This window comes from Ochotona curzoniae, unplaced genomic scaffold (genome assembly GCF_017591425.1).
Source record: "Ochotona curzoniae isolate NIBS_2020 unplaced genomic scaffold, NIBS_Ocur_1.0 scaffold_1852, whole genome shotgun sequence".
In the NCBI taxonomy this organism is placed as follows: Eukaryota; Metazoa; Chordata; class Mammalia; order Lagomorpha; family Ochotonidae; genus Ochotona; species Ochotona curzoniae.
In genome coordinates, this window is record NW_024467087.1 from 51,829,929 (window position 1) to 51,843,443 (window position 13,515).

At 37.3% G+C, this 13,515-nt stretch overlaps 2 protein-coding genes across 3 annotated transcripts; one reads left to right on the top strand and one right to left on the bottom strand.

The window, feature by feature from the left end:
• Nucleotides 1–481: 481 nt before the first annotated feature.
• On the bottom strand, nt 482–4,925 carry LOC121169217 (TLR adapter interacting with SLC15A4 on the lysosome-like). 2 transcript variants are annotated; one of them, XM_040999730.1, is made up of 2 exons: nt 4,531–4,925; nt 482–3,620 (listed from the first exon to the last, which is right to left on the bottom strand). In XM_040999730.1, exon 2 carries the CDS (start codon nt 3,600–3,602, stop codon nt 2,688–2,690), a length of 915 nt encoding a protein of 304 aa, XP_040855664.1. In that variant the 5' UTR covers nt 3,603–3,620; nt 4,531–4,925; the 3' UTR covers nt 482–2,687. The 2 variants fall into 2 exon arrangements, with proteins under 2 accessions (XP_040855664.1, XP_040855663.1); XM_040999729.1 differs by having other exon boundaries at nt 482–3,644.
• Nucleotides 4,926–8,307: 3,382 nt separating this feature from the next.
• Nucleotides 8,308–11,660, top strand: LOC121169218 (SH3 domain-binding glutamic acid-rich-like protein 3). Its single transcript, XM_040999731.1, has 3 exons — nt 8,308–8,467; nt 10,866–11,033; nt 11,474–11,660. The coding sequence occupies exons 1-3, from the start codon at nt 8,420–8,422 to the stop codon at nt 11,537–11,539; spliced, it is 282 nt and encodes a 93-aa protein (XP_040855665.1). The 5' UTR covers nt 8,308–8,419; the 3' UTR covers nt 11,540–11,660.
• Nucleotides 11,661–13,515: the final 1,855 nt, after the last annotated feature.

Below are 13,515 nucleotides of genomic sequence, written 5' to 3' on the forward strand. Positions count from 1 at the left end.
ATATGGAAGGCCACTTGGAGTTCCCAGCCACTGGTTCACCCCTAAATGCTTAAAATAGACTGGATGGATCCAAATCCAGCAGCTGGGATGTCAGTAGCGGAAAACCCAACCACCGGCTTCATCTCCTGCTGCTTCCCAGGCTTCACCTTGGCAGGAAGTTAAAATCAGAGAGGTGGATATAAAATCCAAGCATTCCAATATAGCACATGGAGTCCTAATTGATGTTAACAGTGCCAGACCAAATACCTACCCTAACCAAGGTATTTTTTAAAAAGACAGTATTTTAACATTATGAAAACATGAGGGTGGCATAATTTCTTTTATTATCAAATCATCATTTCACTTTCCATGGATATTTACTCATACAAACCTAATTGGCTAGTTTTCCCTGCAAGTAACTAGTCAATAATATGTTAAATTGGTTTTAACTTCATGCAAGACTTTTTGTGTGAACTTCCTGGATATTTTCCCCTTGTGTTGACTGAAAGCAATTAACCACTTAACTTTACAGTCATTTCACTTTTTTTCCACACATTAATTCTCATCAAGCCACCCCCTGTACTATTCATCTAACCACACATTGTCTAGTAATGCTACATGTAGTGCTGTTAATATTTTATTCCTACCCCAAATTAGGAACTATTGACCTTGTTTCAAAACTGATTTTAATGTGATTCAGAAAATACACTTATAATGTTGCGAGGATCTTCTCGGTGCTAGCACCAGTCTTAAGAATCTCAGGAGATGACCTTCTTTTGAACTGCAGCCCTTGTGTCAGCCCAAGGCTAAAAATTTTAGAAATCCAGTATAGACTCTACCCCTTGAATTTCCTTCATTGTTTCAAGAACACTCGTGACAGAATATAATCCTAGGCCGAGTCAAATCACTCTACATCATACAATAGTGACATCCAAAAAAGGGATACAAATTAAACTGAACTAAGCAGGCAGGGAGCAGCATTTTATTGAGCATCATTTTTACCCTCCTCAACTTCTTCCTTGCCAAGAATCATGATGATTCTTCCAACAGCTGAATCACTAAAATTCGCCATTTTCTTAGAAGCACAGAACAAATGCTATAGATTATTACAAAACTGAGAAAAAGTCCATTGTTCCATACATTGACAAAACTGATTTTTGAGAGAGTACAGTGTGATCACATAAAGGATACCCATGATGACAAATGGAATGAAGAATGACCAATTAAATCTAAACTGAGAAATAGCCAAGCATGAGGTTATTATGAACATGACATTAAATATACCATATTTCCTTTTTAATCGTTACATTAAATTTGAGAACATCTTAACAATAAGTATTTTTAAATAATAAGCATTTAGATAATAAGCAGGAGGAAGACTAGACAATAGGGACAAATTTTAAATTTGAGAGCATAATTAGATACATTTCTATATTTGATGATAACTAAATACTGTGACTTATTCTATAAACAAGACCAAACAGAGGACAAAGCTTAATCAATTTATATTTGAAAAGAATGAAAATAATCTAAACATCATGTGATCAAAGTTAACAAGGTGAAAGAGGATTGATTCTATAAAACCTAATCAAAGGACAAAGACATAACTGGAGGGGAACATACTAATACTAATCTAAAGTTATTAATATACAGTAAAATAATAATAATTCCATGACAGAAACCCATATAATCTTATTTTAGAAGCAAAAATGCATTCTCACATTAAGAAATGTGAGCTGTTAAATGCAGAATCTTGTTCTCAAGCCTAACATACCACCCTTTCTTTAGTATAATTAATTAAAGTTAGATTCCAAAGTTTCCATCACATCCTGCTTTTATTCCAAATCAGAATGGCAATTAGGGATAATCTAAGTGTGAAATGTGAGCTAAAAAGTTTCTAGGTAGTGATTCTCTATGCACAATTGATAACATACTTTACTTGGATATCTTCCTCTCATCTCTCAAGACAACCAGGCAAGAAACACAAGAAAGTCTTCTATTTGCAGAAAAGTTCAGAAGCATCAAGTTTCAATTCAAATGGCATCGGCAAATTTTGCATTTTCCTTAAGCCTCCCCCACTATAATTGTTTCATATTATCATTTAATCCAATTTTTGCTATAAGTATTTCCTTGTATAATACACCCCAAGTGTGTGTGTAATTTTAGTTCCTGGGAATGTTTGTTACTCAAAAAAAAAAAAAAAAAATGTGTGTCTCAAAAATGTTCACACCAAAGTAAGCATCCCTTAACTCCATGTTCCATGAGCTTTTTAAAGTTCGCTTATATTCAACAATTTCTCCTAGGCTGTTCTGATTGCATTGTAAAAAGAAACTCTCTGTATGTATGTAGTAATCAAGGTTACTTGCAGAGTAGGCATATATCTTTAACCAATTGTGGAGAGAGAAACGCTCCTCTTTGATACTGCTTCTGAAGATTCTTTCAGTAGCTTAGATCAATAATTTTGTGGTATACAAACTAAATGACAGTGAGATCATTAATTTGGGGTGCCAGTGGCAACTAGATAAGCACGTACGGAGTATACATACTCAAACGTGGCAAACATCAATCAAGACAATAAAAACTGAAACCATAAAGCTTAGCTGTCCCCCACAGTAGTTTAGATGCCATAAGTCAAACCAGTTCTCAAAAAAATGCAATAATGATTATTACTACTACAGTTTCTTCAGTCAGCCCTACCAACGCGGATGTTACAGAAGTTCTCTACTGGTCTGATTTGATATTTGTAAGTTAGGTGTGCTGAATTCAGAACTGTTTCTGTGGGAAACATTTCGGCGATTATACAGTACTAGAGAATGCAGAAGAGCGTCCCGAGCTTTTGATGCCTCTATGTTCTGCTCTTGAGAGATCTGAAGGCTAATCTGATTTACATTATTCATTAGCAAATTGGAAGCCATAAGATTGGTTATAGAGCGGCACCTGGTGAGATTTTCTTCCAAAAATTGTTTGTAGAGTTCTTCCACTTTTTTTTCCATATAACTGTTAAGCATGGAATTAGAGAGAGGCTGCTTATGAAACAAGATACTTTTTTCACGTATTTCATCCCCGTTCAAAAACTTTGAGGCAGGCAGTTTCTCTGGAGGCTCAATGACAGGCGAATGACCCAGTGCTATATCCACTGAAAGTAAAAGGGGACCATTAAAAACATCTTCATGTGTGTGTTCCACAAAGCAGCCTGAATCATACATGTTGCCCACACGATCACCTCCAATCTGTAGGTCAGGGTAATTCTGGCAAATACTTGTACATGACCAAGATCGATACAAATCCAATTGTCTATCATCATGCTGTTCTCTCTTTGGGATGGGTAATGCAATGGTCACATTTCCTGGAAGAGATGTGCCTTTGCACGCTGTCGTAGTTATCTCATCCACAGGTTTTATTTGATTTATATCATTATTTTGTTCTATTAAGCATCCTTTCACAGTCTTTTCTTGATTTTCCATCTTCACGGGGGAAAGTAAATTGTCTTCTACAGCCGGAAGTTTACTTTTGCGAGTTTCCTTTTCATCATTTGAGGTCTTCCTACACATAAGTGGTGTGCAACAGTTTGCATATTTCTGTTCTTTATACAGGAGTTCAATTAGAAAGGCTTCTCCAAGCATCTTTCTAAATTAAGTTTTCTAAAAAGAAAAGTGCAGTATGTTCTGTAGCACAAAATAACTCGTTAATGAAATGCACATGAAAATGTCAAATAAAGATTTAAATACTAGAAACAAATGTGACTTAGAGAGGCAGAGAATAACAACAGGAATAAGGAGAGTTGGGTTACATTTCTACAATTAACTCTTTAATCACAGGTAATTTATTTATTTCCAGATATCAATTTTCTCATCAATGAAATGATAGTACTTCACCTACCTTCTTCACAAGGCTTTATTTATTATGTATATGGTACCAATATAAGTGTTTTTAAAAGTTCGAAGGAACATGTATAATTATCATATTCCACTGTCTAAGAATTTCTTTAGATATGATTAAAGTGTAAACCTATATTCCAAGGACTCTTTTAAAATGAAATCTGTTTTCAAGGAATTAGTTTTAACTGTGCTTTTACCATTTGAGTCACATATAAAAAATATAACTACCCTAGAATATACCTAAGATAGGTATAGTTTTACACAGTGCTCCTGAAAACTTCCTCATTTTACCTATAAGTACAGCCATTTATATTTTCAATAACTTAAACAAAAATAAGTTTGTCAAAAAATTCACTAGCACTTTTCTCTCTCTCTTGCTCTCATTCCCTGTCTCTCTCGCTCTTTTCTTTGAGACCCAATTATTATATCCCTAAGTAATTAATCCTGTTTTTTTGTCTGTTCTTTATTAAAGTTTTAATATTTCAGTGTTCTCTGTAAACTCCATAAGGGTATAAAAGGAAAAAAAAAAAAGGCTTGATGCAAGGCACAGTTTTCCTCTTATAGATCCATATTTTCTGCACTAAATGTCTCCAGGAAATTTAGTTTTGTTCCTATTTAAAGACTTATGAAAAGAAAAGAACATGAACCAAAATATTTAAGAATTTAGACTTACCCTTTCGAATCTATAGGTTGAGATTTCTGAGATTCTAATAGTCCAAACTCAGGAAAAGTCCCTTTTGATTCGTTTGAGTCTCCGGTTTGGCTTACATGTCACTAAGATGACTTTAATCACGCAAAATGGTTCTGCTTTCTATTCCTACCATAGGACTGAACCAAACTAGTAGCAAAATCATGTGGGTTGGTCACATGTATGGTAATGATCACATACCAAAAGAGGATCTTGAAAGTGTTTATTCAGATTGAAAATAACAATGATAGTGGGAAAATGTTGACAGCAATAGCTTCCTTCATGCAAATCAAGGTACAGACGTGTTTTTCATTTTTAATTACAAAAAGCAATGTGATACCAGCATATTTTGTAAGAATTAATAATTAGAAATTACATAAATGATCATTAATAAATGTATGGCTAAATAAGTTATGATACACATGTAACGTGAAACACTAAAATGAACATTTTAATGATGTACTGATAATATTTATTGATCACTACAATTATTGATCACTATTGATCATTATAGATCACTGCATGGTGTGTTCTAAATGTTATACATATACAACTTAAATTAGAAGCTATTATCATCATTTTAAAGGGAGGACAAAGAGAAAAGTTACACATTTGATGAAGCTCCTAAAGCCAGCAGACAATGGTACTAAGATTTATACCAGACAATGGTACTAAGATTTATGCCAGAAATTGGATTCATGAAAAAAAAGCTCCTTATCAACTACGCTGTATTTACTCTAGCTCTATAGAGAGCAAGTTGCAGAACAATGTATGCAGTATGATTCCATTATGAATTGCATTTGGTGTGCTATGTACCAGGCACTATACATCACACATGCTAATTAATTTTCATGAAAATCATTAAGAAACAGATTTTCATTAACTCTATTTTACCTTTCAGAAAACTGAGGCACAGAAAAAGAGAACATGCTTAATATCGCACAGTCAGTGGTAGTCTGGGGCTAAACTCAGACAGCGACTTCACAGCCTGTGTGCCAAACTTCCTTGCGAAACTTTTTTCTTCCTTTTTATTGGTTTAACATATATAACTTACTGAAGGTGCAAGATACAAATCAAAATGTTAATAGTACTTTTGGCCCCATATATTTAGGAACAGTTTGAATTTTTTTAGAATGCTCATATATTCATGATTAAAACAATAGATAATCACACCCATAAAAGCACAAGGACGAACTTCACTATCTTCTTTAAAATGTTTTTCTAACCTCACAAATGTTTTCCCAATTTTTTAGAATAATTTTGAACTCAAAAGCTGATAAGGTAGGCTGGGAAGCATACACAAAATTTCCACTTAACACTTTTGGCTAAAAGTCTCAGTACAGACTGTGCGGTACATTGTTTTACAATTTTAAACAATTATCACAAATGTATAATAGGTTAATTCTAATTGTGTATGTCACATTAAGAAAATTGCCTTAGACTGTCCAAGGAAGCTTTCTGGAAGGTGTAGTGTGCCAAAGGATCAAGAGCAATGACTTACAGAAAAATGCAGAGACACGTCAGAATTCCATACCAGAAAAACAATGATACTACTTAAAAAAGATTTTTCTACCAGTACTACCACAGCAGGATCTTAAAATAAAAGGAAAATCACAAATGCCACCTAGCCTACACTCCTTCATTGCTTATATGCCATAGCTTTTGCCTTCCTCACCCTTCTCTCGCACACAGCCCTGTCCTAAAACTCTGCCTTTCACCACTGGCACGATCTTTCATTCCAGTATTACTGTAGCTGCTTCCATTTGTGCCGTGTTCCAATTCATGTGCCACGCTAAAAATTGGTCCACTTTTTACACAAAGCTGCTAAAAGCATCAAAGGCAACAGATGACCCTTGGATTCGCAATAACAGATGTTATTGAATGCCTCTAGCGCAAAAGCAGCTTCTGTGTTTCATCTTCACAGTAAATCTGCAAATTGTGATGGGCCTCGATTGTCCAAAACAGATAACAGCATCAAAAAGATTAAAAACTAAAATTCAACCTGAAACCTGAAAGCTACTGTGACATCCCCGGTTTAATTTCTCGGGCTCCATCTTCTACCGCCTGTTCCCAAAGCTCCAATTATCATGCCGCTTCATTCCTGTTCCTTCCGCCTACAGTTCTTTCATACACATAATTTCCTGGCAGGCCATAAATTTCCAGGTTTCAATTTAGCTCCCAGTTCTTCAGGGATGCCTGCCTCAACCCACTTACTGTGCTGTAAGTTTCTCTAGGATACATTAATCTCCTCTTGGTTAGTACCCTGTGAGTTACCTGAAGGTAAACTCTGTTTTCTCCACTGGTGGGTTCTCAAGCAGTTGGCGCTGAGTCTGGCAGTTATATCATTTTATGAACTACTCGCAATGTGCCTGAGTGTATGCCAAACACCTACTGGAGTATTTTATAATCTTCACAATGATGTTGATGGGTCGGTAGCGTCATTCTCACTTTGACTATAGAGAAATCATCCTTTGGAATTAATTGGCCTAAGAGCCATAATTAGTAAGAAGCCGAATTCAAAAAGAATACCTATTTGCTTTTCTTAAAAGCTGGAGTCCAGGCTCTTGGGTACTTCACTCCCAAATCCCTCTCCCCACTTTCAGCAAACCTCCCAACTTCTGTAAAAGCTACCCTTGCCTTCCATTCTGAAAAAGGTTCAACTGGAAAATGAAAACTGGCAAGCCAGAGTTGCTGCTCCGTCTGTTCATCCGTTGCAACCATCAGCATCCCAGCCCTGGCGGGAAACAGCAGCAGAAGACGTCATCCACGGTTTCTCCTTTCTCCTTCACTTTGCCTTTCAAATAAAAAGGGATTTTTTTTTTCTTTAAGTAAACGGCTGGGGGAAAAAAAAATGGGCTTCAAGTATAGTTAAGAGGAAGTAGGCACTTTAGCAAGAGGTCATCTTTTCCCATAGGGGGAAGGGACAGGAAGTGCTAGGAGAGGTGGGGACTGTTGTACCCACTATTACACAAACCAGAAGTTTGAGTGCTATAGGAAAAGGAGGCATGCAAAACAGTCCTCGAGAACAGCTAGGAAGGAATGATTTTACTTTTGGGCCCATATATTTAGATACGGTTGAAAAATTTTTGCAATGACCATATATTTGTATATTATTTGATGCTTAAAACAATAGATAATTCACACCCGCAAAAGCTTAACAGCATATTTTACTATGTTCTTCAGAATGTTTGTCTGACCTCATAAATGTTTTCCCAATCTTTTAGAATAATTTTGACCTCAGATATAAGCTGCTAAGGTAGACTGGGAAGCATAGACAAAATTTCCATGTAATACTTTTCTACGCGAAGAAATAAGAAATGTAATAATGCTGGTCACATCTCGACCTGTGCCATTTGCGTTGTCCCTAGGAAACGAGACAGCACAGGTTTATTTATGTATTTCTTTTCTTCACTCATCACATTGTGTTTGGCGAATTTTCTACTTCAGGTGCCTGGGGCCTTGCACACGCGGCCGCTGTTGCCAGCTGGAAAGCTCAGGCTCGCCTCCGCTCTCAGCCGGGGAGCCAGGGAAGGGGCAGCGGTTCTGTTGCTGTTCTTTCCGCTTCCCCTCGCCTGGGCCTCACCCCGAGGGGACTAGAGAAGATCCAAGCCCCAGTTTAGCGCCCCATGGGGGTCCAGCCCCGCCCCCAGGCCGGTGGGGGCTTCCGCCTTGTGGTCGCTAGGTGCAACGTTCTCCAGAATGGATGCCTTGTTTGCCAGCCAATCCCGAGCGCAGGGTCTCCTAGTCCTTAGCAACGCCCAGAGAGAAAGACCCAGTCGGGGTGGGGATTTCGAGAAGCTGGTCTGCGCCTCAGGCAACGGTGAAGTAGTTGACCTTGTGTTACTTCTGGCAAAATAGACCCAGAGTCGAAATAATGAGTTCCATTAAAATCTATTATACCAGCGTGTCAGGCTCTAGGGAGGTGAGTGGGAAGAAAAGGGCTTGTTGGGGAGGGGGTAGACGAAAGTTCAGGCTTCCTGGTTGGGGTCCACCCGTGACTGAGTAGCCGAGCTTGGCGTAATATCTGCCAACTCAACAGGCAATAGCTATGTCGGCATAGATTTTTGACTAGGATGTAAAGACGTATTATAGAGGTGTGTTGTGGAGTCCGTTGGGCCGCCCACAGCTCCCACACTGGCAGCTGTTATTCAGCGGCCCAGATACAGTCCCGACTGCCCCGCTCCCACAGTTCATGGGCCTCTGCACCCCTGTGGGAGACCTAGATGCAAAGTCCGGCTCCTGGCTCCAACCTGCCCCAGTCCCAGCTGTTGCAGCCGTTTAGGGAGTGAACCAGAAGATTCATCCTCTCTCTCTCTCTCTCTCTCTCTCTCTCTCTCTCTTCCTTCCCCCCCCTTCTGTCTCTGTAACCCTTTCTTAATCCTCCTCCCTTTCCCTCTCCCTTACCTTTTTTGATTCCCTGTCGCACTTCCTTTCAAATACATATTTAAAAAATGTATCAGCCATGTAAAAAGGAAACAAATGAGAAATTAATTTTTAATACGCTCCCTAAATAGCTAGCACAAAATATTCAAAATATTGCAACATGTAGTCATAAAAAATAGAGGTGTTATACAACCTTTTCAATCTTAACTCTTTAAAATCCTGTATGTACTGTATGCATGTGATGTATCCCATTTACACTAGACACATTTGAGTTGCACAGCAGTCACACATGTCTTCTGATTATCGCATTGGACAGCACAGTTAAAGTTTGTTATACAGTTATGAACTTCATTCTACAGTTTCAGAGATATCTGGAAATGTAAGAATTAGCACCTGATGATAAATGTGAACAGCATTCAAGGTGTGTCAGACACCTTGGTAACTTAAGGAATAGAGGACTGAGATGGAATCTCAGCTGAGAAAAAAATTTGCTTTTGCATAAAGGCTGATGGGATAAATTAGTGATTTTTTTTTCCTGCTTGTTGTGCAACAGCAGTAAGAGGAAGTGGTTTATTAAAAGGACATTAGGGAGCATCTGACTAGGTGAGTGGTTTTTAACATTGTGATTTACTTAATTAGATATGTTACTACGAGTTTGTGAGAGGGAATTATTTGTAAGAAATAAGAACCCCAGTAAGGATATGACACAGGACTCGCCCATCTGTTGGCCCACGACTTTGAGCTGTAACATGAAATTAATCTAGAGAGCTTGTCAAGACAGAATCCTGAGAGTAGCCCACTGAGCATTTGATTTTGTAGATCTGAGGTGAAATAATGCTGATGGTGCCAGTCTGTGAATCACACATGAAATAACACTGATCTAAGCAAAAGTTCTTGTGAAAATCTTTTCAAATACTACAAAAAGCCTTAATTCACATGCAAAACACCTTTGCCATTAAAAAATAAAAAAGCCTTAGAAAGTGGAAATTCTGCACTTTGCAATTCCAGAAATTTCTGTTATCCACTGGAAACAGGCAGTTTTCTATGCACGGCTGGACTACATTTTCAAGTCATCAAACAAAAAGCCTTTTGATGTGCACTTTCACAGAAATCCCACTACAGCAAGCCGGAGTTTGCACTTGTCAAATTACTTTCACGTGTACTTTCTCATTCTAGTTCCAGAGGATTTATTTGATGAAATTGCTCAAGAAAATCTTGTGGAAACCTATAAACCTCAACAGGGATCTAAGATTTATGCTGTTTGTGGCATGCATGTTTGTGGAAATAAAATATACTGAAAATACAACCACGGTGACTTTAGTTAAGCAGTACTGTATCTTTCAGGAGAAAAGACAATGGAAGAAATACAGCCTGTTAGCAATCACCCATATATAGCAGCTCGTATGCAAGGGCAATTGCAAGAACAGGCCACTCTTATCCAGTCACATCGCTGAAAAAATCTTCATCCCTGCTGTTATTTATTTCAGATTTTTAGCCTGTGGTCTTTCTCTCTGGTTTAGTTTCTGTGATCTGGAGCTTGAGTCACCCCCAAATTGAAAAACAGTTTCATGTACATTTTCTCCGCAGACCTGCCGTAGTTATCAGCAAAATGAATGCAGTGATGAGTGCAAACTTCTGCCTCACATGTTAGAAAAATGTCTTTAACATTTCAAGTGCAGTATGAAATCAGTCTGCTAAATATGATCCACTGGGGCAAGGGGTTGGCCACCACTGGCCTTACTGCAATTTTTCATTTGCATGTACATACATACATAGGCGTGTATATTATTTATGATTTCACAAGAAAATTACCTTTTGTTTTACAATGAGACATCACACCACTGAAAGTTGTTCCTTTTGCATAACAAAATTCACTACGAAAATGGGGGGGGGGGAAACTAAAAATACTGTGACTAGTTGATTGCATCTTTATCTAGGTGAAACAAAGGCAGGAAGAAGTTACAAGAATTTTGGATACTTACAAGATCAAGTATGAATTAATAGATGTTTCTGTCAGTTTCAAAGTACTTGAAGAAATGAGGAGGAAGGTCTCTACTCCTACAGCTCTACCACCTCAGATATTCAATGGTCAAGAATACTGCGGGGTGAGACGAAATGTTCATTTCAATTTTATATTCATTTCATGTCTTCATTTACATGGGGAAATAATGTATTTATAAAGTCTGAAGGTCAGGATTACCATCTACAGAGTAACTTAATTATGTTCCAGAAGATAAGGCAAATATACTTTATGGGGAAAAGGTCATCCAAAAAGAAAAATATACCCTGGTGTTTGTTTGAAGATGCTTATGAAGTATCTTTGATCATACACTAGGTTATGAAATAATCGATATTTTGCGGGGAGGGCAGTTTTTCATCTGACATAACTAACAGAGGTTTGCAAAGGCCTGTGCAGGAAAGTTAGCAAGATGAACCGTGATACCTGAGTTTAATGACTTCATAACTAGCAATTAGCAGCAGCGATAACTTGCAAGTTACTTTATCAGGGGTTTCTCTTTTTTTTTGTTTGTTTGTTTGTTTTTAGGATTATGAAATGTTCCATGAGGCAAAGGAGAATAAAGAGATTCTCAAATTCCTCAAGATGGAATAAATGGGTCCTTAGGCATTAAGAGGCATCTTCCAAAACGACTCTGCATGTACTCCATTTGCATTGGATACTTTTAATTACATGTACAGCATAACTGCCTCATTAAAAGGATCACTTAAGACACGTAAGCTTCCATTGTTTTGATTGTACATTAAAGTAATATTATGGTACACTGTGAGTATCTTATGTATCTGTATAAAAATTACTAAATGTCACCACTAGACTTTTAGTGTAATTTTCAATTTGATTTAACATTTATTTTTTAAATGGTTCTCAGTACACTGAAGTAAAGCCTAAATACTAGATAGGACTGTTAAAAAAAAAAAATAGAAAACCAGACGATTGGGGCCCCAGTTCAAGTTCTCCAAAAAGGGGAGGAAGGCATAGGAATTTTTCTGCTACACAAGCTCCTCGGGTGATTTTTTTTTTTTTTTTTTTAGTAGAATCTGGGAACCAATACTAAAAGTAAGGCTAGCTTTAGGTTACTTCCCCTCCGTGGTAAAATGTCAGTCTTCTGAATTTATTTCCCCTCTCACAAACCTGGAAGTCATTATTAAAGCCACTCACCCTTCACTTTCATATACAATCAGTGGATTAGCCCTAAAGGCACTGTTCTTAACATTTCACTTACCTTCTGCCTCATGTCTGGATCGATTATGTCTGTTTGTGTCTTGCTTGTATGGTTGCAATAACTTAATTCTAGTTTCCATGTTACTATTTTAATATCTGCTCTGGACAGTGGTACTAGATCCATGCCTTTACAGTCTTCATCAAATACCATAATCACCTAAGGAATTTTTTAAATTATAAGGCTAGACACCATCCTTAACAATTCCAATAGTCAGTTAATATTGAAAGCAACAATATTAGAGGTGTCTGTGTAAAATGTAAGTTTAGTTAAGTCTGTATAGCCCGTGATAGGAAGTTTCAGTCTGTGTGGTGGAAGAGAACTACATTTATCAGAACAATCTGAAATTGTTGTGAACTATGTGATTTTTCTAAACTCTCCACCTGCTTCTAACGAACGCATTTGAATTTAAATTTAGCAGCTCAGGGCGTGATTCTCCAGCACAGTCATTTTTGAAATGTATTGATCTTTGATTGATCTGCTAAAATCTAAATCCCTTACCTGTTCTTTGAAACAAAAATCTGCATATCATTCTTTCCCTAATTCTATTTCACCCTCCCTTCTCATTCATTCACCCTAGTAACTATTTGGGGTTTCCTAAGGGCATCAGATTTGCATTTTCAAACACATTTGCATGTTGTGTGTTCCTGCTTTTCTCTTGACAAGTAATCACACATCTTTCAAGTACACCTCCCTTAGGCCTTTTGCAATGTCTTCCTCTTTAACAGAGTGTAGCTTCACTTCTCTTTATGAACCAGATAGTATGAATGTGGACTTCCTTAAAAATACCAATGATATTGAATATTTCTTGAACACTCACTATGTGACACAGTTCAAAACTATTATTCATTAATTTACTTAATTTAATCTTTACAGCACTATGAAGTAGAAATTTTTTTTATTGTTGTTACTCAGTGAATAAGGAAAATAGACTGCCAAGAATACACAGCCAATATGTGATAAAAGTGGGATTTGGTTCCATTATAGAAACGACATAAAAGGCCTATACTAGACAAAGCAGGAAGCTGAAGGGAGAGAAAGTAACAACGAGGTGAGTCTCTGGTATAGGAATCTAAGAAAAAGAACTCCCACAGTTTGTCCTCTCTTTCAATCAAAAATCCCAAAGAACTAAGGGAATACAATCCCAGCGAGTCTTGAGGGGACCAGAGAGTCTAGCCTTGCTTTGCTGTGGCACAATTTTAGAGTAGCAATGTCTAAGTGACAGTCTGTGGTGATAGAATTGAGGACAGCTTTTCAGAGCCCTACAATCCATTATACTGATTCTTAGAAAAAAAACTTAAACTTTTTTCATGTCTCCTAAGACAATAGATGAAGATACCCAACTGAGAAT